We start from the raw sequence: 22,944 nt of genomic DNA on the forward strand, positions 1-22,944 counted from the left end.
AGGACCTCCCTTACAGCCCTCCTCACTTTCCAGCTTGAATTTCAGTTCCATATTTAACATGCACTGTTCTCAAATTCCTATGACTCTAAAATGTCCTTAAGGGTAGAATTCTGTCGATTCATCTTTAAATTCCCACTTCACCTAATGCAGTGCCTTGCACAAAGATGAATTTTTTTTTAATGATAATTTGTGAATAGATCGCTGTTCCAAGTATTAACACTTCAATGCAAGCATTACAGAAGCTTGCAAGGCTACCCGAATTTAAATTACTCAACTTGAACCTAAATTGCAACTAGAATACAGAATCAGCTTAAATCAGCTGAGCAAAGAAGCCAACCTACAGGAATAAAATATCTTATTAATCTTTGACTTTTTGAATTGTAAAATATTTTTGAACCTCGCCTTTATTTGTGGTATTACCTGGTTAGCAGTGTTGGCAGCTGTTCAAAGTTTTAAAGTACTACAGGTCATGAATATTAAATGCTACAACAAGTTTACTGGGAGGAAATCCAAATTCATTTGTAAGTGCATGACAAATAGCCCTCCAGTTTCAATAATGCTAGGAAATACTGTGATCAGAATAGGAGTATCTTGCTATATTTGGATTCTCACAAAATCAAGTGTAAGGCAAATGAAGGGAAAGAAAATCATAAGAAGGTGGGAACACTACTTGAAATAGGGTGGCACAGATGTTGAGTGAAGAAAATCAGAAATAGCAAATATAACATATTTAATTCAGTGCTATCAATATGAGGGTCACATCTTGAGTAAAACCACAATCTAGTCTAGAAAGAAAAGAGACAAAGCCATAAATGATAACAGATTCCACCAATGCCATCCCCAGCAGCTAATCAAATGAAAAAGCACATGTGCATTCAATGTGCAAATACCTGCAGGCTAGGTGACTTGCTTTTCATGCTGTTCTATACAAGGGGCATCACACAAAATAGTCAGATGTACAGAAGCACCATGTTTAACATCTTCAGTGTTCAAATAGTAACGAACCAAAAACCTTAAACAGAACATAAACTCCCACCCTCGGAAACCATTCTCAAGATAAACCTTGTAAATGATTTGGAAATATGGGGCTGTTTGTTAGTTTGGGTCTGATCACTACATCCTGCTGTAGAACCAAGCTTACAAAATACCCAAGACGAAGGTAAACTGCAGTCACCATAGGCAACCTCCATCATTCACATCCTGCTTAGCGTGAAAAAAAGTTATTTCTGGACAGAGATGACTCGTTTTTCAAAAGTGGCAAAGCTTCCCATTTCCCTCTCTAATAATATAGTCTCTTTATCTTGTTTACATGAAATAGAGCTAAAAAATTTTATTTTGAGAAAAGGAGGCTGTACAGTTGCAGCACATCTCGGAAGCAACTATAGCAAAAAAACGGTAGCCATCTTTAGAAAAGTTCTCAGGAGATCTAACTAAAAGGGTTTCATTTTTCCAAATTATCTTAGGTTATTATTAGAATTGCTACACCAACTTTCAGATTTTTTTATTTTTTTATTTTCCACCTGTAACTGAATAAGTGATTATGAGGCTAAGAAAGGGAAAAAAAGATGTTTCCACATTAAAACAGTTAACAGATGTTAAATAAGCACAGAAAATGACCACTAGGCAAGCAATGACTGATGTTGGGTAAGTAAGAAAAACGTTGCTTTTACTGATTTTATTACCCATGTACCTCCTGGGGTCATGGGAGACTTGTAAAAAATTTTGTGGGCAGATAAAAGTCTAGCCTGTATTTGCAAGGCTAGTTTAAGGGTATTTCAAGGGTTTTTTTCCTGCGCCTTATTTTTGGACCATATAAAACTAAGTAAGTGAAAGTCATCTAAGGAAAGCTAAAACAATCATTCAGTGAGAGGTCAAGAATACTTATTTTCAACTTTTTTCTGACATGAATTTCTTCCAATCCCACCTTCTAGACCCTACTAACCAGGAATGAAATCCTCATTGTATAAAGGGCAGAGTATAAGATTTCACGTTAACATTTCAAGCACATACTTTTGAAAGGTAAATCTTAAACAAGTGTGAATTCAATAATTTACTATACCTACTATGTGCCTGATGGTATACCAGATGCCAAGGATAATGTAGGAAACACATTAAATAGAATCCCGAAGCTAAGAACTAGGAATATTTTTAAATTTTGTTTATAATAGTTACAAACACTACTTTTGTTCATACACATTTCTTAAGATTTTATGTTTAGTGTTTTCTTATCTTACAAATCTTCCTAACTACTGACAACCATATTATTTCATGTCATATTCAACCATATTATTTCACAAGTCATATTACTCTCTCAAAAAGCATTTATGAAATGTTACTGTTTTTAGCATATTCAGAACAGTGCCTGGCAGATATAAACACTGTGTGTTTATTAAATATTAAATAAAATATCTATGATATGCCAGGTACTTACTATTTTTCCCACATTTCACCAAAGAAAAGTGAAACTTTCATATTTCCTTTGCAGAACTGCAAAAGCCTTATACAAAATATGGACATGTGCATCATTTGCATGAGTCTTAGAAGTCAAAAGATGGCAGCCAAGAATTCTGGCCAGATTCAGCCATCCCAAGAATTTTGTCTGGCCTAAACAGGGTTTATTTTTAAATTAGTAACCAATATTAAATAACAGAAGATGTCATAGAAAAATCCAGATGTCTGTCTTCTTAGAAAAATCTTCAACTCTACCAAACTGAAACCAGCATTTTCTTATTGCCATAACGGGGTGGACAGGACCACCAGATGCAGGGCATAACCTCGTTCACCACCGTCCCTTCTGCCTGGCACCGGCACACATTTGAGTTGGGGGCCAGGATCCGATAAGAGGTACAGAACCAAAACCACCAGCACTGTGAGGAACGAAGCTGAGTGTGACCGCTATGAGAAAACCATTACTGACAAAACTATAAAAACAGAGAGCATTGCCCCTCTGGTCCTAATAATTTCCAGCTTTAAGACAACCATCATTTTTAGGGTTTGAGTATTTGGTTGGTTCTCTAATTTGCATAATAGAGTTAAACATTTGTGCACTAGAGTTTTATGTTTATATATAAGTTATGTTTTACTAGGGCAGGGAAGTTTATTTCATCTGGCAAACCATGATAACTATGAAGCAGAGTTAATTGGTAAGATATTTAAGATGATTATTCTCTTAAGGTTGAAAAGGACTTTCTAAAGTCTTTTAATGCACTTCCTTCAGAGACTCTTCTAACTCACCCCAGGCATTGAAATCTATATATTTTAAAGACAGAATACGGAATTTTCTATAACTTCCATATGTAATCTATGCCAGTGTTTACAAGCCCCATAGTCATGAGATTCGAAGTGAAAGTTTGTGCTTAAATATGCATGCTTCAGCTCTAGTAGATTCCTAATTCACATGCTTTCAAACCACTGTATGTTTAAAGACAACTAGAAGTTTATCTTTTGGCCTGCTCTTTCTTAAGTTAAAGGATTACAATTTCCATTGATATTTCTTCTTTCCCTTCAACTAATATGCATTAGGTGCCTTCCAAATAGTGGGAACCCAGTTCGCAGTGAACAGCCCACCATTTCATATAATCTTCACAACATCTCGAGGACACACCATTAACTGTCTCTATTTCCAGATGAAGACACAGGTCATCAAACTAGCCCAAGGTTACTCAGCCAGTGGGAATTAAGATTCTAGTCCATATTATTTTCTTTTCTACTGTGCAGTCATTTGACTTTACGTCTGTTTATTCATCTTCACAACTTTAGAGGGCAATGAAAGATCACTAGACAGTCACAAACATGTGTTCAGGTCCTAGTGAGTCTACCGTTTTCTGGGTGACCTTCATGTCTCTGGTTCTCTACACCTCAGCTGGAAATCAGGGACTGGCATAGATGGTCTCCATGCTTCCTTAAAATCTATAAAATCTGTTCTCCCAGTGTCCTCATTAAACACATTGGCCCAAAACCTGAGAATAAAAGAAAGACCTAACTTGAGATAAAACTATCAAACAAAGGGTTTTGCTGCCCAAACTACCTCCCTTGACCGCAAGCAGTGGTTCTCAGTAGTCTGGGCGAGTTTCCATTTGGAAACTTCTCAGGACACTGAACCTTTCAAGTATTCAGTCCTTTCCCATAGCACGGGGGACTTCACCCTCTCTACTTCTAGGAGTTCCTATGCTAGTGGCAGTACTCATGTTCTTAAGCAGCAGTTACATGAGCAACGTTGCCAGATAAAATACAGGATGCCCGGGGGGCCAGCCCAGTGGCGCAAGCAGTTAAGTGCGCGTGCTCCGCTGCAGCGGCCCGGGGTTCGCCAGTTCAGATCCCGGGTGCACACTGACACACTGTTTGTCAAGCTATGCTGTGGCAGCGTCTCATAAAGTGGAGGAAGATGGGCACGGATGTTAGCCCAGGGCCAGTCTTCCTCAGAGAAAAAAGATGAGGATTGGCAGATGTTAGTACAGGGCTGATCTCCTCACAAAAAAAAAAAAAAAAAATACAGGATGCCCAGGGCCCACCCAGTGGCGTAGCGGTTAAGTTCCTGCGCTCCGCTTCAGCGGCCCCAGGTCCGCAGGTTTGGATCCTGGGTGCAGACCTACACACGGCTCATCAAGCCATGCTGAGGCAGCGTCCCACACAGAGCAACTAGAAGGATGTACAACTATGACATACAACTATCTACTGGGGCTTTGGGGAGTAAAAAGGAAAAAAGGAGGAAGATTGGCAACAGATGTTAGCTCAGCGCCAGTCTTCCTCAAAAAAGAACAAAAAATTAAAAGCTTAACAAAAAAATACAGGATGCCCATTAAATTTTAATTTCAGATAGACAAAGAATAATTTTCTATTATAAGTATGTCTCACGTATTATATGGGACATAATAATAGTAAGGAGCTCTATCAGCAACTTTGCTCTTCAAAATATGCTCAGAGAACTGAAAATTCCTCAGAAGAAAACTTCCAAAGGTCCCTAAAAGCAAGTCCTGGATCGACAAATCAAAATAATTCCCTAATTCATGAGATGGTAAAATGGAAATTCAGTAGAGGAAACCGTAAGTTTCACAGGCTATCGACCCAAGGTGCTGAAGCAGTACAGAGTATACATCCTCAAACAGGTCTCACCCTCTACAGGACAAGGACCAGGATTTATATTTATTCTACACGTATTTCAGTAAAACTAGAAAGCTTGCTATTGTTGATGACATGGTTTTAAAAGAAAAGTATTCTCCCTAAATCTCCTTGAAGGAATAATTAAAATTGATTTGTGGGGCTGGCCCCGTGGCTTAGCGGTTAAGAGCGCGTGCTCCCCTACTGGCGGCCCGGGTTCGGATCCCGGGCGTGCACCAATGCACCGCTTCTCCTGCCATGCTGAGGCCGCGTCCCACATACAGCAACTAGAAGGATGTGCAGCTATGACATACAACTATCTACTGGGGCTTTGGGGGAAAAAAGGAGGAGGATTGGCAATAGATGTTAGCTCAGAGCCGGTCTTCCTCAGCAAAAAGAGGAGGATTAGCACGGATGTTAGCTCAGGGCTGATCTTCCTCACAATAAATAAATAAATAAATAAATAAATAAATAAATAAACAAATAATTGATTGATTTGAAATTAAGGGTTTGACTTTCAAACCATACGTTGTTATCAAACTCTAACCAGAGTTTTCTTTTAAAGTTTCAGCATTTAATGGAAATTACAAAAGAACTTCATTAAGCACTTGATACTTGAGTTCTAACTAAAAAGGTTATGCTTCCCTGCTGAGCAGAAGCACAGCAGTAATTACTCAGCCTACTAAGTGAAAAAAAGTCATTAAAAAAAATAAATGTTTCTGTTTCCCTCAATTTTTTTCTTTATTTCAATTTCCTCCCAATTTGATTTTAAGTAAAATTAAGAATTGAAAGAGGGGGGCCAGCCCGGTGGCGCAAGTGGTTAAGTGTGCGCGCTCAGCTGCGGCGGCCCGGCGTTCGCCAGTTCGGATCCCGGGCACGCACCGACTCACTGCTTGGCAAGCCATGCTGTGGCGGCATCCCATATAAAGTGGAGGAAGATGAGCACAGAGGTTAGCCCAGGGCCAGTCTTCCTCAGCAAAAAAAGAGGAGGATTGGCAGATGTTAGCACAGGGCTGATCTTCCTCACAAAAAAGAAAAAAGAATTGAAAGAGAAAAAGTAGTCTAAAAAACCTGACAGCTTTCTCAGGGTAAATATCCAAAACTATAATTCCTCACTTAAGTGTCCAAAAGGACAAGGGAGCTGTCCTAAACCATGGCCGAAGTTTGCAAAGCTCGGCCAAGTTCAGTCCTTGTACTTAAAGTCAAAGCAAGAGGGAGTTTATTGTGAGGGAGGGAGGATGGGGAGATGGGAAGGCAGGCAGTTTCTCAAGTCACCTTCCTCGAGTTCTCTTTAAGTGCATGGGATCCTAAAGGCTTGTGTGACCTTCAAACAAACACTGCATTTGAAACCACTAACGGAATACAGAAGAATAAATATTAAGCCCTGAGGCCAAGGTCTTAATTGGCCTCAGGGCAAAATTTACAATGACTATTTTCTGTTTTGACTCTCCTATTCTTATATACTACAACAAGGAAAAGGTGAATATGACTCATCCTTTAAGAATCCGAGTTCCCATGCGATGCAGAGAAGGGTTGCTTCCCAAAGTTAGCTCAGCAAAAGTAGTATTAACAAAAGACAGAAGATTCTCCCTCTGTAGAGTCTAGCATCTAGCTCTATCATCAGCTGTGATATTTTTACAAATACACATTATTGGCAATTTATTGGATTACAGAGAATTTGTGCTGAAATAAAGAAGGAATAAAAACAAATAAATAATAAAGATGCATATTCTTCCCAAGGCAAAACTGTCCTTTTATCCTCTTTGAAATCATAAAAATAAGAAATAAAACCATCAGTGACTGAAACCCAGGTTAGTAGGAAAAAGTCAAAAAGGATGCTTCCACTTACCGAAGATCAAACGTAACTTATTTTAAATTCTCTTTGAGGAGGAACAAATTTGCTTTTTAAATGGTGAAAAAGGACCAAGCAAGGAGATTACTCAATAATCCAATGCTCGAGCGCCAAGGATCACTTACTTTGTAAATGGTAGGTAAGATCTGTTTCATTTTCAGCCTGTGAAAGACAAAGACGTCATAAACGGCTGACACCGCCAGCACAGTCACTCCTTGTTCCTTCCACAACATGCTGCATCCTGCGCACAGCCCTGTCCCCAGGAACCAGCCCCAAGTCCTGGCTGAGTAGCCTCTGGTCGAACAGTGTTTAATGTAGCAGAGCAAGGAGAGGAGAAAGAAGAGACTGGCCCCGACATCGGCCCGTCCCACGATGCCCGCCACAGCCTCCGTGTGAATGGGGTGAGAGGCGAACATCAAGCCAGCCATGAAGGTCCAGTATCCATCCCCAAGGAGTTTCTTGGAGAAGCTCGTGAAGAGACCAGTGACTGTCGCGTGCAGGAGGACGTTGACAAGATGGTAGCTCCAGGGATTCAGCCCTCCGATGGCATGGTTCAGGCGAAAAGAGAGAGTGCAGAGTGGCCGGTACGACTTGTGGCTGCCGCTGTGGGTTAGAAGAGTCCCCCAAAAGTCATTGTAGAAAATGTGCGTCCATGGAGTTTCTGGGAGAAGGTCCTGATTAGTCTTGATAGCACGGCTGAAAAACAAAATGTTATAAAAAAAAAAAAAAAAGCAAATGTAAAATACAGAAAGGAAAAAAAAAGAAAATATATGACATTGCTGAGATATTGCCTTCCTGGGAAGCTTTATTTTCATGTGGTTTTATGATGAGATTGCAGGTATGCATGATTAATTACAGAAGGCTTTACATATAGATTGAATTCACATCCTCGCCTTAATGCTTACCAACACCACAATTAGGGCTGTATTTCTTTTTTTCAAAAGCTTTCTCCCTTGTTTGAATGCAAATACCTTTGAAGAATAAATGCAGAGTTTCTATCAGTGGTTTAAGCCTTACGGCAGCAATTGCCAAACATCTGCCCTGAAAAATCATCTGGCATGGTGGCTGAAAATGCAGATTCCAGGCTGATGTGAGTCCTGAGAATCTGCATTTTAAGAAGCAGAGTCCAGGTGATACCGGTGCAGGAGATATGCTTAGAGTGAGGACTAGTCCCCTACTAGAAATAAATTTTAGGTAGAATATCTGTGTCAGAGCAATGCTTCTCAAACATACACACCACGTAGGGATCTTGATAAAAGACAAGTTCTGAATCGGTAGGTCTGGGGAGGAACCCAAGATTCCCCATTTCCAACAAGATCCCAGGTGATGCTTATGCTGTTGGTCCTGCTTCGAGTAGCAAGGGCCTACACTGCTGGAGAAGCAAGGAAGAAGGGCTCTCTACCTATCCAAATATTTCTCTCCCTCCTGCATTCTAGGAAACTTCAGCCTTTCCCTCTTCTGAGCTCTCACAGGACTTGTTGTCATCTATAGCAAACATTATGGCACTTCATTGTCTCCTGCTTTTGAGAATTAATCATTCTAGGTTCGCATGCCTGAAATTTCCAAACAGACTTCAAGAAGGAATGACCTAGTGTTTACAGAGCACTTGCTATCTGCCAAGCACTGTGCTGGTCATCTTAGCTATATCTTCTCATTTAATCCTTACAATAACTGAGGAGGTAAGTATTATTACCTACATCTCGCAGGTGAGGAAATTATGGTGGAGAAAGATTAATAATAACGGTTCCAGTCACACTCGTTGGAAAGAGCAGCGTAGAGTTTCGTGGCCCATGCTCTTTTTCCACTATGATGGGCTTCCTAAAATGTGATCCACATACCACAGGGAGTATGTGAGAAGATACACAAACCTTGTAAAAATTTGTAATGGTTATATTTATTTTAATGTGTATTTGAAAGGAAATTTAATTATCACATCAGAGCTGGACTTCATAGATGTTTGCTGAGAATGAAACTGTTAAAAATTAAAAAATCAAGCCCGGCCTGGTGGCATAAGCAGTTAAGTGCGCACATTCTGCTGTGGCGGCCCAGGGTTGGCTGGTTTGTATCCTGGGCACACACCGACGCACAGCTTGTCAAGCCATGCTGTGGCAGCGTCCCGTGTAGAGTGGAGGAAGATGGGCATGGATGTTAGCCCAGGGCCAGTCTTCCTCAGCAAAAAGAGGAGGACTGCCAGATGTTGGCTCACAGCCGATCTTCTTCACCAAAAAAAAAAAAGAAGAATTAAAAAGTCAATGTAAAGGCAAATATTAAGGAATCAACAGTACCGGTGTATGTGGATAAGGTACAGATGTTGATGGTGGCGTGCAAATGACTCAGTTTGGAGGATCCCTGCTCTAGGCCATTATAGCTTCCAGAGAACAGAGTGGCATCTTAAGTCTTATATCCCCAGTGCGCCTATCTCTGTACTTACAAAAGATGCACATGAGTTAGAAGGAAGTAGGAATGAGATGCTCAAGACTCCTATTCCTTAACTAGAAACCTCTTGCCTAGTCTGACGTCAGGGCTTTTTAAGGGAGCATGGGCATTCCTGTAGCTGAAGAATACCTGGTGGGAGCCTGCCCTGACGACCTTTACCTCTAGCCTCTTCACCAGTTCTACCTTCCACTGTGAGGCAGGAAAGATCAAAGGAATTTCCACATGAATGTTATCAAAAATCAGGTTGGAAAAGCCCTGGATCAAGGAGAAACATTCCTGAGTTCCAGCTCTGTAATTTACTGAGCGTCTTCAAAACCAAGAAAATGCAAGAGAGATTCAAACAGATTAAGAAAGCCATCCAAGGCGACACAGACCATGGAAACAGCAGTTGGTACTCCAGTTGGGATCAAATGACTGGGCAATGCTAGTTCTCAGCTGCTTCTCTCAACTGCTTCCCAGTTAACCCCTGTGAGCTTCAGTTTCTATGGTGGTAACAGTTTTTATCTTGAAATCATTTAACGAACACTTGTTACTGTTCATTTCTCTTCTAGGTAGAGAAGCAGAGAACACTGCTTTGCAGATACATGAGTGTTCTGGAGACCTAGTGCAAATGACATCTCGGCTCTGTCAGCTGCTGTTACTATTATCCTACAAAGACTGGGGTACATCTACTAAAAGTCTCTTATTCAAGTCTGCTTGACCTTCAGCCTCTGAAATTAGGTGCACTTAGGGGTTAGAATTAAAATAGACTGATCAGCATTTGACGAGTGTCTACTCTGTACCAAACACCATGCTAGTACTTTTACACATATTATCTACTTATGAGAACTAGTTGACTCTTCTAGAGGCTCAGTAAAAAGACAGAAGGTCAATTAAAATCATGTCTTAAAAAACACTCATTGTGGCAGGGATAGTTGATTTTTCCCCAATGTCTCTTCTCCCCTTTTTCCATACTCATAGACCTTCACTTTTTAGCTGGGTACATTGTCACGTGGAAAAAAGACTTCATTTCCTACTGTCCCTTGTTGTTAAATATGGTCATGTGACTAATTTTTGGCCTATAGCACATAAGCAGAATGCTATGCACTACTTCCAGAAAGTGTCCTTAAGAAGAAAAAGCTTAGCATTCTTCCCTTCTACCCCTACCTCCTTCCTACTGGAGCACAGATGTAATAGCTGGAGTTCCAGCAGCCATCTTGGCTCATAAGGTATCCTTAGGAACAGAAATCACGCCCAGCAGAGCAATAAGACAGAAGGAAATTGAGTCCCCATCACAGTAGACCGTAACAGCCCTAGGCTAACTATAACCCCACTTTGTGAGTATGAGAAATAAATTGCTGTCTTGTTTAAACTGCGATATTTTGGTTGTTAGCTAGTGGCAGCTGAACCTATTCATAAGTGAAATCCTATGTTAACAGAAGACCTACTATATCACAGTGCTTTGATTTTCCATTTTGATTTTGATTTTTACAAGTCTCTGTGTATTGACTGTGCATTAAATGAATTTCCATATAAATTGGCTGTTAAAATACTAGAAACAGATGTTATTCTGGATCCATTAAATTAAAACACCCTGCTATGACATTCATCAAGAGTCTAACCCAGAAGTAATTGCTTAACACTTGATGGGTTCTAATTAAAATTTAAAAGAAATATGAAAAACTGCCAAAGAGTGTTGTCAGAGAGAGCTGATTTCAAGTATTCAGAATGAAAACCCAACTGGCCTCTCCTAAACATTAACCTAGACATTGATGTGAATTCCTCTAACATCAATGCAGAAACACTATACTATCAAAGTCAGGGTGGTAGAATGTTGAATAGCAAAGCATTCTGGGACAAGGCTTCACGACGCAGCGAGGAAAGCTGGGAAGCATGTTTTGTTCAGGACAATACGTCGCCCTTTCAGTGGCAGATCCATAATGGACGGAGAACCACAACCAAACCAAGTGCTCTACATGTCATTCGTTCAGCACTATAAACAACTCTGTAAAGACTTTTTGAGGAAAAATAAAACCCACACTTTTAAAAATGCGTTCAAAGCTGCCAGCAATTCTTATATTTATAGCAATAAATCTAGCAATCTGCAGCAGCCAAGAAGATATACATCTAACTCTCACAAAGCAAGGGTTTCAAAACAAAGAACATAATTAACAAATCTCATAATTTCACTGTGAGAAAACACTTGCATGCAGCACAAGCTCTAAATTTACACTGTAGGAAAGAATGTAAAGGGTGAAACAGTGTTAATAAAAGAAAAGTGGAAGAGAGCAAAGGAAGGCCTGACCCGTGCGCAAAACACGCCACGCTAAGGGAGACGTTACTATGATAGAATCCTCTGACAGGTGTTATCTGCTTAGGCAGGTTTTTATTTAACCAATGAATATTATGGCAAAAGAACATGAAATAAGACGAAATCATACTGGGCTGTAGTATATAAGTCATGTCACACATGCAAGTCGGTGATAAGGGATGCATTACGCATCCCTCACATCGTATTAAGAAAGATATCGACCAAAGGGGCTTTAATAGAATCTGAATAATCTGCCGGCAAAATGAGAAGTAACGGTAGTCGTCCAACGTTAACCATAATAGATTTTCACCCATTTGCATTTTCTTACACGAGTCCAAAATGGAAACAGTAAAACCTCTTCTGCTATTTCTCAGCTAATGGAAAAGCTTAACTCAAAACAAAATTTCATGCTGATATAATTTCTGAGATTACTTCTGTGAATTGGTATTGAAAATTCAGAAAGACCCTAAGGAATTAGGAAATTTTCCACTCCAGGAAAGGTGAAGAACATCGGAGCAGCAGATGTGAAAAAGAAACAGTTGTAGGCAGAATTCTCCAGAGGGCACATGACTGAGAGACTGTCTTTGAAGCAAAAAGATCCAGTCTCTCAAGTCTTCAAGGAGGTCTTAACCTGCTCCCAGTTTTGTTCATTTCTGGCTCTTCGTTTTTGTTGCCTTCTGATTTTTCCTTTAAGAAATGTTGACAAAGGCCACTGCTATTGGAAAACTGATGAATGATGTGACAGCACCATCTCAACTGCCCTTTTGTATATTTCTCTCACTGCTATTTTTTCTGTCCATTGACCTTTTCAGTCACAAGCATCCACAGAAATGATGACCATTTGTCCTTCAGAAGAGCAGGAATGATGCTTAGATTCTTCAAACATCAAATGGCACACTCTTCCACAGGGCTTTCCACTGTTCTACTGAAAGGTAAGTAAAGGCCAAAGTTTAAATTTAAAAAAAAGCAAAAAAAAAAATTTTTGTAAATGATGCACTGAAATTTATTCTGCAAGTGAGAGAAGAAAGAGAATGGCCTTTGATACCTGCCCTGCTTCAGTGCTACCCAAGCATGCCTATCCATGCCCAGGAAGGGCAGCGAAATGCAGTGGTTAAGAAAACTGATTCGGGAGCCAAGTGGACTAGAGTCCAGGCTATGAGACGGTGGACACACAGAGTTACTTCACCTCTCCATACCTCAGTTTTCTCATCTGTAAAATGAGGATAATAACTGTACATGCCTTGTAGGATCATTCTGAGGAGTAAATGAGTTATTAACCAAAAAGTACCTGGTTATATGTAATATACTATGTATATGTAATACAATTATGTCACATATGTTAGCTGCTGTCATATGAGTACTATTATTATTACCATGAACAGCAAACAACTGATGCTGGCCATCAATGCAAACACAGTGCTCCTTTATCACGTGTATGGCTTCAAAATCTATGGATCATGGTCATGAGTATTTCCCTTAAAATTCCTCTAAGCTTTAATAACACTCTCAGAACAAGATAATAAATAACAATAATTTACGAAGTCTTATGTTTGGTCTTTAACATACTGCTCTTCTCATTCTCCTCCTATCTTTCTAACTCTCCTTGGCTAGCATCTCCTTCACATTTTTCTCTCAAATGCAGGTGTTTCTCTCCTGATTCTTCCCCCTGACCTTTCTCCCTACACTTTCCACCTCTGTGGTCATCATTTCCGACACCTACAACTCCAGAGACACCTTCTCCATCTATACCTCTAGCCTGGGTGTTGTGTTGCTAATGGGCCTACACTTCTAATTGCCCAGTTGATATACACACTTGAATGGAAGAAAGAAAAATGAAATCTTGCTTCCTCTGCTAACACCAGGTATGTTACCTTTGGCCAGTTAGCCTCTCTAAAGTTCATCTTCCTTACCTATGGTTGGTAGATAATAATAATAATGCTTCTCACAAACTGTTGTGTCAAAGATCAAATGCGGCAACGTTAACTTAAAATGTTTGAAAATCACATAGCCTTGTGTAATGGACACTTGCTGTTTTTTTGGAGCCCTTCTTCTTCTAGTTAACAGTGTCCTGTTTTTCCTTTTGAGAACAGCCCACATCCACTCTCAGTTCACATGGATAGGGTGAGGCTGCCCTCACCTCCTGATGAAAGGTTATCTATCATAGGATTTGGACAATTAGTCTACTATATCCCCCGATCCTCATTCCTGGCCACAACAATTGACTTAGCAGCAAGCCACATCAATTCGTGTCAATACAGCCCCAAAACCTACTGGGAAAGGACATCTTTTGAGAATGAGATGAAATCCTAGGGCTGCTAGAGGACTCCCTGAAGACAGAGTCTGCCTAAGAAGGACGTCAACACAAAAGAACTCTGATTAAGGAGACAAAGAGGCAATTCCTAGTGCAGCTGGATCACATCATGCCTGAAGCCAACCCTGTTAAATAAGCCAATAAATGCCCCTTACTCATAAGTTAGCTTGAATTGTTATTCTGACATCTGCAACCAAAAGAGTGCTAAACAAAATAGCACTGTGTAAGTATCAAGTAATATTGTTAGTTATCCGTTCAGTATCTTAAGCTTAGTTAAGACTGAATCCAAATAATTTTCCTCACAAACCGTCTCCTTTTCCATACAAGCCCCTCATTAAGTACCATCATTCTTCATCACCGAGATCAAGGTTATGCATGAGGGCTCCTCGAGCCAATCTATTTTTAAATTGGTTAAGGACATTTTAATGCTGTTCAGGACCTCAGAGAAAATCCAATTCAAAAGTTTCCCTTGAATCCATCTCTAACCTCCTCTTTCTTCTACCCTCTTTCAGGCTTTCACTGTTTCCTAACTGTACTGCTCCGCAGGCTCACTCAAGTTGCCTGTTCATTTTTCCCTTTCCTTCATTGGTCTGTAAGTCCCCGCAGGGAAGGAATCATGCCTTATGTTTCCTCCCAGTGCCCAACACATATGAGGCACATCATAAATATTTGTTAAACTAAATAGCAATCCCTGCCTGTTTTCATTCCCCCTTTGATCCATGACACATGCTGAGGACAGAGAAACTTCCTGAAATATAACTCTACCACCACCACTCTACTCCATAAAAATCCCTCATCATGCCCTATTTCTTACCATAATAAACACCCTTCCCAGCCCAGCCTTCACAGCCATCCCCATTATGACTTCCAGGCCAATCTCCCGTTACTCCTCCATATACATCCTAATGTCAGCCAAACTTCCCAGCCTCTAGGCCTTTGCTCAAACCATCTCTTCCCTTCCTCTGCCTGGACTGCTGTTCTTCAACCAGTTACATCTCTCCAAAGACGCTTCAATCTCCAGTGCTCATTTGTGACACCAGTCTCCCCAAGTCTTTCCTAGTTATTGTTGCAAATATGCTTGATTTTGATGTTAAGCGCTGACCCATTCCCATTAACAACACTGACTCCTTACCATAATTATTAAGGATCTTAAATGGGATGATATGTGGAAGACATTTCAGAAGGAGGAGGAAATGCATGCTTTGAAAATGGGGCACAGGTGATTTTAATCTTCCCTCTTCCATCCCCTATTGAAAATCACTGCCCAATAAAATGGATTGATTCTGCCCTAAGAAAATGATTCACTCGTTTATTCACTCATTCAGTGATGAGGCTAGACACTATAAAGGGCACTGCAGATAAAACAGTGAGCAAAACAGTCACTGACTTTGAGAAACAGTCAGCCTAGCAGAGGAGGCAAATAAGTGCACAGGTAATTTCACTTCCGTATGAAGAGAGATCTACACCATTCAGAGGGTCTTCAACTCTGGCCATTGTAGAAATTCCACAAGACGACGGAACCGCACTCTGAGAGTTGAGAACTCTACATCTGAAGGTCTTTGCCGTGCACTGATTGAACCCCTGTGCTCACTCCAGCAGGCACCTGCACACTGGAGGCGTGGCAATCCTGACTGCTGTGGGAGAATAGAATAGACTTCCGACAGTCTTAGAGTGAAAAGCTTCCTGGAAGAAAGCCTGCTACATACATGGAAGCAGTTAAATGAAGGAATAAGGGAGTTGTGGAGACATTGCCAGGCTGACAGTCAATATTTTCAAAGACCATGAGGCAGGAGAGAAGGTTGTAAGCTTGGCATCTGAAAAAACACAATAGGTTAGTCTGGCTGGAGTGAGGGGTAGAGCAGCAGGAATCACTGGCATCACTCTGTCTCGTACTATTGTCCTTCACGGGGTGGAAGGGAATTTGGCTGGACATCAACCTCCCCAATGGTTCTCCGGTTTGATTCAGCGATTGTCTTGTTGGAACTTGCTTTATCTCCCCTAATGTGTTATTAACTCCTAAAAAGCAGAAAATCATCTTATTTATCCTTGGGAGCCTAGCACACAGTAGGCATTCAATATATATTTGATGAATGAATTCTAACTAGAAATGATTGGTACTGATCAGCTGCACTCACCTCTTAGACAAATTCTACAGTGTTTTAAGTATATAGGGAATTATCATTTTCATCTAAAAGTAGTTCACTCACTCTGGGCACTAACCTCCGCTCACCCCATGATAATTAACTGTGAAAAACCATCAGGTTAATTGACTCACCCAAATGTCTTTGGCACTCATTTGCCACTTAACTTATAATCCCTTCATTAGAGTCCCTCTTTAGGGATAAGCCATTAGTATACTTAGAAAGTTCCAGTTAATATGCAAATATTTGCCTAACAGGGTAGGCGAATAAGAGAAATACTGTAACATCTACAGCCTCTCAGTTTGGGGATAAGCAATGTATTTCATTTTCCTGGAGGAACTTAAGGTAGGGCAGGTAAATTTCAGTGTAGAGTGCTGGACTGGTGGGGCCAGTGTTAGGTTTCTAGGTCCCAGCAGAAATGGAAGGCACTGTGCTTTAGGCATGAATTTATCATTACACATGTAACACATACCTAAACTTGCTTGTTTCTGTCTTTTGATCTCCCCCAACTAAATTGTCAACCCTTCAGTGGCAGAGATGATGACATCCTAAGCAACAGGAACTTTAAAAAATTTTTTAAATTGTCACCCTACAGATATTGTACGAAAAGAGGCGCAAGAGTAACAAAAGGCCTGTTGTCAGACATGTAAGGGACAGGGTCCCTGAGGAACTGCTTACCTTGTGAAAAGGTAAGTCTGAGGATGCTCAGCCTTGTAACTAAAGGAATATTCTTAGTGGACCCCTCTTCCATCCCTGTAGGAGTTTTTCCTATAAGCAATTAAGGACTTTTCGAGCTACATCTGACACAGCAAACTTCCCCCACCCCACCAAAAAACAGAAAAGTAAACTTCTGATTAAACGTGGCCCCAGCAGCCGCTGAACTCAGCCAGCCCCAGAACTGTTGGAGATTCATGCTCATGGAGCTTCCTCGGATGAAGCAGCATCTTTCTCCTCTCAAGTCTTGAGTTTGCCCAGACTCTCTTCTCTTAGTGGGAGAAAATGAAAAGGAGGCACCTCAGCTAAATATTTTTAAAGCATCTTTAGTTCCCTGGATAAATCAATGCTATCACTTTGAGAATTTCTACAGGAAATATTCAAGAAAAATCTTTAAGTGACCCTGAGAGCTAATTAATAATCCATTTGAAAAGCTGATGATTTAAAATTAAAACATCAGTTTCCTAAAGATGTTTTTAAAAGTATTTATATAAAAAAGCATTTTGCAAGACTAAAGCAAAAACTAACAGCACGCAATTATTGGAAAAACCACACTCCAAGCATTTAATTTCACTGATTAAAAGCATCCTGTACCTTAATGTTAGCTCCTTAACAACTTGAAATATTTTTCATTGCCTTGCAATTTGCTTGATGAAAACAGTATTAATATTGTCTTCACAATTATTTGTTCAGTATATTCATACATGCCATCCTAACATAATAAAATATTACTGCACATCTCACCTCCTTCTCACAGTACTAAACTGAATCAGAGTCTCAACTCAAAAGCTTAATGAAAATATCTTTGTTCTTAATGTTCCAGACTTGAAATTAGCAACCACTAGAAGGGGTACTATGAAGCTTTTTTGTTCCCGCAAGTTAACTCAAGTATATGAACCACTTTGATACACTATTTTATGTAATTTATGAATTTCAGTTTGGTAGGTTTTCATCAATTCATAGGTCTATAAAGTTATTTTTAAAAAAATTTTTTACATATCATACTGTTTCCCTTACAATGGGGTCTTGAACATTAGTGATATGTTGTAAAGTACAACTGGTTCCTTATAATTTTTCTGCTGTAAAAAAATTACAAATGTTTGACTAGCTTTTTAAGGGAACAAATGAATATCAGATTATACTTTTTTATGAAGTTCAAAGCTTTCAAAAATGAATGGGTTCTATCGGACCCTAGATTCTTTGTGCTTAAGGATTTGATTATCCAAATGCACTCTAAACGGGTAGGCATGGCAAGCTGAGAACACACCTCTTCAGTTAAAATACTTGTCTTCGTACATAAATGTGTATAATTTATGCACACATTTATATGCAAATTGCAAAACAGATATACTACAGTACATGGTAGTTTTCCCAACCTTTTTAAGTATTACCTTGAAAAAAAAAATCACATTCTTGAGGAGGGATCCTAATCCTCACCTAAGGTAAATAGAAAAAGTGGCTTCCAGCCCTGAACACTGCTTGGGAACCCACTAAGGGTCCTCAGCCTGAGCACTGCCAGACCATAACATTAGGGAAAAAAAGTTTTAAACGAGAAACTAACATGCTCTAAGAAAAGAGGTGTTGGGCGTGGGAGGACAGTCTTGTTGCATTATCCAGATGTTTGGCTTATCTGTTAGCCTAACCTGTCTACTCTGAATTAAGTCTTAACCAAATCACCTTTCTTTATCCACACCTCTCCTTCAGCCACACAGAAGAGCCAAGAAGCTCCTTTAGCCAAATGTCTGCAATGATCCTTGGTCTTGTCTACTTAAAATTTTCCACATGTCCCTCACAGGAATTCATGTTATAATACCACCTTGCATTTGCATCGTGCTTTTACATTTTACAAAATGTGCTCATGTTCCTGACTATCTTAACTCCTTGTCACCACCCTGTGAGTAAGCAGATGTGGACAGATGTGGATGTAAGAAATTAAGAGTCCTGCCTGAGACAATCGCATCAGTAAAGATGGGAGCCGCCCATGCTGGAAGCCAAATCTCAATTCCTCGTCTACTGCTCTCCTTATGTGAGGGGCTGAATTGTGTCCCCCCCACCAAATTCATATGTTGAATCCCTAACCTCAGTACCTCAGAATGTGACTATATTTGGAGATCAGGCCTTTAAAGAAGTCATTAAGTTAAAATGAGGCCAACAGGGTAGGCCCTAATAGAATCTTCTCAGAAGAGGAAATTTAGACAGAGACACTGGGGGCATGTGTGCACAGAAAAAAGACCACGTGAGGACACAGTGAGAAGGTGGCCATCTACAAGCCAAAGAAGAGGCCTCTTGGGGAAACCAAGCCTGCCTCCACCTTGATCTTAGACTTTTACCCTCCAAACTGTGAGAAAATAAATTTCTGTTGTTTAAGCCACCTAGTCTGTGGTATTTTGTTATGACAGCCCTAACAAACGAATACACCAGAGACTATCATATATAATTACATATGCTATCCTGTTTATCTTTCAGAGTTTCAGGGAAACTAGATTTCACATAAAAACCATATTTCTCCAATACTATGTCTGGTATTCTGTTTTTGATGACAGGGGTTGAACTGCTTTGTGAGTATAAATAGGGTTTTATGTGCTATCTTATTCTTAGTTCTGCGAGGATTTATCTATGTTCTCTACCAGAGAAAAAAGATTCCCTGATCATGCCAACGGGGCATTAACGCTAACTAAACACATGTAATAAAACACTAGTGCTACTTCATATTTACACTGAGACTGACAAAGCTTACAAAGCACACACACGTTAATCTCATTTTATCCTCACAAAACCGCTATAAAAGAGGAACCTGAAGCTAGACAGGTTAAGTTAGTTAAAAAAGAGCACATACTTAATAAGAGGCAGAACAAGACCTTGAACACTGCTCTCCAAACTCCTCCGTTCAACCTTCAAAGCAGCTCTGTTCCTCCACATGTACAATAAATCTTCAGCGAGAAGTGTGTGCAAGACGATTTGAAAGTAAAATCCTAGCCTATTATTGCATTTTGTCTGGAATCCATATATCTGCCTTCAAGATTCAATAAAGCTATAAAAATGCTTTTGTACCATATTCTTTTAATTTCTGCATTTCAAAAAGAAAGTCTTCTTTTAACACTAAGGAGTCTTGGAAAACGTGAGTCAAAGGAAGGTGTTAGTTGTCTTCAGCGACGGGTGAAAGAGGCAGCTTTACAAAAGCCAAAAACTAACCTATAATTTCATATTACAAAATATAATAGAAAACATATTCTGGCAGAAATTTTGCTGCCTGCCTCCCTTTTCAGCTATAAAATAGTTACACACACACACACATCTGAGAAAGATCAGACTTTGAACATATTGCAGCAACACACAAGCACAACATGAGCAGTTTCAGCAGGGCTGCCTGTGATGACAGGAGACACAGACATCCCTACAATAAAATCAGCCTCACAGCTAAATCAGAGTCTTTTGGGACACAAGAATATACGATCCCTGATGAAAAACAGATAGGCAAAGAGGAAAACACTCTAATTTAAAACTAACATAGATGAGCCTACACAAAGTACCCAAACTTTTGGTCCACAAACCACCAGTAACTCTCTAATTTGTCATGGAGGCAAGAGATATTTCATCCAAGAATGAGGAGAGAAAGAGACATGAACTCCACCATTAAAATTTATCGGCATTTCAATACATAGTACTTTCTAATGTAGATGTCATTCATTGACCAAACTTTAATAATCAAGAAATAAATTAAATTAAACTTCAGGAAGCCCTGACACTTTTGCTCCGTAGCGCTTTAAATAAATCATATGGTAGGCACTCAACATACATATGCTGGATGTTAAATGGAAACTATCAGCTCTTTCAGATCTCATGTTACGAACAAATTATGAAGCAGCAACACATCCCTTTAAGAATCTTAAGCATGGTATATTTTACCCTTTAGCTAACCTCCAAATTCTCAAACTTGGAACAGCTGGATATGAGGAGTGTCTTCTTTAGCACTCTGTATCTAAGACAACTAAATCAGCTAACCTCCCCTCAGACTGGAAATCCCAAAACCAGACCACAAGATCATTTTTATTCAATCTTGACCATCACTGCCTTCACTAAACATAATTTCCGTCACTCTGGCTATTGCCAATAAAAGAAATTTTTTTCAACACACAACTAACCATGCTAATTAAATAAATTCAAAAGGCATGAAATGTACAAGCAGAACCTAAGTATAAGAATGGAAGACGATATTCAGTCAGAAGAATCTAAGCATAACAGACCTAATTTTTCCCTCCCATCTGTAAAAAAAAATAAAACTACATTCAGTTTTTATCTGAGGCAACTCTTAAAACTGATGTTAGGTGTTAAACACACACACTCACACACTTTATAGTTAGCCAAATCTTGATTCAAATTCTTCCTCTTCAATTTACTAGCTTGTATGATTCAGCTTTCTCATCTATAATCTGCTGTTCCAGGTGAAGGTGAAATAAGATAAGGATTAAATAAGATAAGGAGGTTAACTCTTGACACATAGTAGGTGGTTAACAAATGACTTACTACAATGAATCACCTCCCTTGTCTTCCTGGACTCCATAAAAGAGCACTTTTTCCCCAAATGTTGGTCAATACCACTTCACCTAGCCTTCAGTTACTGGTGTCATTTTATCTTTTCTCTTAGCATATTCTTCGGGACTCTTGTTTCTCTCTCTCTCACCGCACCAATGCGAAATTGTGCCTGTATTAATCACAAGCCCATTAGCTAATCTAAGAGCACACGAATGATGTTCACAGCAGTCTAACTCATCTGGGAGAATGGATGACAGCAAGGTTAACTGATGGGATCAAAAAAGCATAACAGAAAAAATAAATAGTCACAGGACTTATGTCACAGTGCACAGCTAATTAGAATATTCTGGGAAGCAGCCTCCTTGGAAGGACAACAGTTGCGTAATACCACCAAAGAAGCTGGGCTTGGTATTTCTTTTTGACTAAAGATCATCAATTCTAACAAAACAACTATAATATGATCTGCAAACTATTTTTAGCTTCCCAAGCCCATTTTTTCTTACACAAAGTAGGAAAAGAATTACCCCAGGCATTTCCAATCACACACACACACACATCACTATGTTTTCAAAGATGGCAACTTCTAAAAATCAGAACAATATATAATGAACCTCTTGTATCTTTGCTAACGAGAAAGACAAGTCAACATAATATTTGAAAATGTCCTCTTTACAGTCTTCATATAAGCCAACTCTAAGCAGGTGGGCAGTAAATAAGCTATAATTTGTGATGGCCTGGAATACAATCTAGAACAGTTTAAGATCAGAAATGTGGTCACCTTGTCAAAAAAAGGCAATGTCACGCACTCTGTCATGGTTACTCCACTCAGAGTAGATGGATTTTCACACTAAAAAACTAACATTAAAAGTTGCCTTGGGTAGGATAACAGAACAAGCAAACCCAAATACTAAATCGGCCCTGTCTTTTAACGCCTTTCTGAGGGCGTCCTGGAGAGAAGTTCAATCTTTCTAATGGGAATATAACTGTACTACAACTCTCCAAGGGCATTTACCATTTTAAAAAGGAACTCCAAACTCTGCTGCCTTTAAAAGGCAGTAGGTCATTGGGAAAAGTCATTTTTCAAAGCTCCAGTGAACTGGCACTCTGCTTTTAGCCAGCCACAGAGATAAGGCGTGCAGCCTCAGTAACAGAATTGCCTTTCCTTAATTTTTAATGCCTGTCCATTTCAGGGCTCCCAAGAGGAATCAATGACCTACTCATGGCATCATAAATGGCTTGGACTGGGGGTAGGCATGGTTTTGACAGAGCAGGAAGGAAAATCATCCATCAACTATTCATTTTAGATGAACATTTCATAAAGGTTACAAAAGTACAACATAAAGGCATCTTGCTATCCATCCTAAAAGGAAAGAAAAAAATAATAACCTCATCATTGTCACCCCTCAGAATTTAAGTGAAAATAAATCTCCTAAAGGCAAAGGCATGTGTTTTTCATTTCCCATTCTGAAAGCACACACAGGTATAAGCATGTTCAAATGGCAGTGAATTCATCTGGAATGTGAAGGACCATGGGGTTCACACATATAAAAGATCAACAGTTGTTTTAGAA

General features: G+C 39.7%; 1 protein-coding gene across 2 annotated transcripts in view; it reads right to left on the reverse strand.

The window, feature by feature from the left end:
• Positions 1-22,944, reverse strand: part of TMTC2 (transmembrane O-mannosyltransferase targeting cadherins 2) — a 387,738-nt gene that overhangs the window by 234,475 nt on the left and 130,319 nt on the right. For both annotated transcript variants that reach the window (XM_058568709.1, XM_058568710.1), the window contains exon 2: positions 7,075-7,645. In XM_058568709.1, coding sequence (XP_058424692.1) covers positions 7,075-7,645 — 571 coding nt within the window. The remainder of the gene's footprint in view (positions 1-7,074; positions 7,646-22,944) is intronic.

The sequence above is a fragment of the Diceros bicornis genome, chromosome 25 (assembly GCF_020826845.1).
Source record: "Diceros bicornis minor isolate mBicDic1 chromosome 25, mDicBic1.mat.cur, whole genome shotgun sequence".
NCBI lineage: Eukaryota > Metazoa > Chordata > Mammalia > Perissodactyla > Rhinocerotidae > Diceros > Diceros bicornis.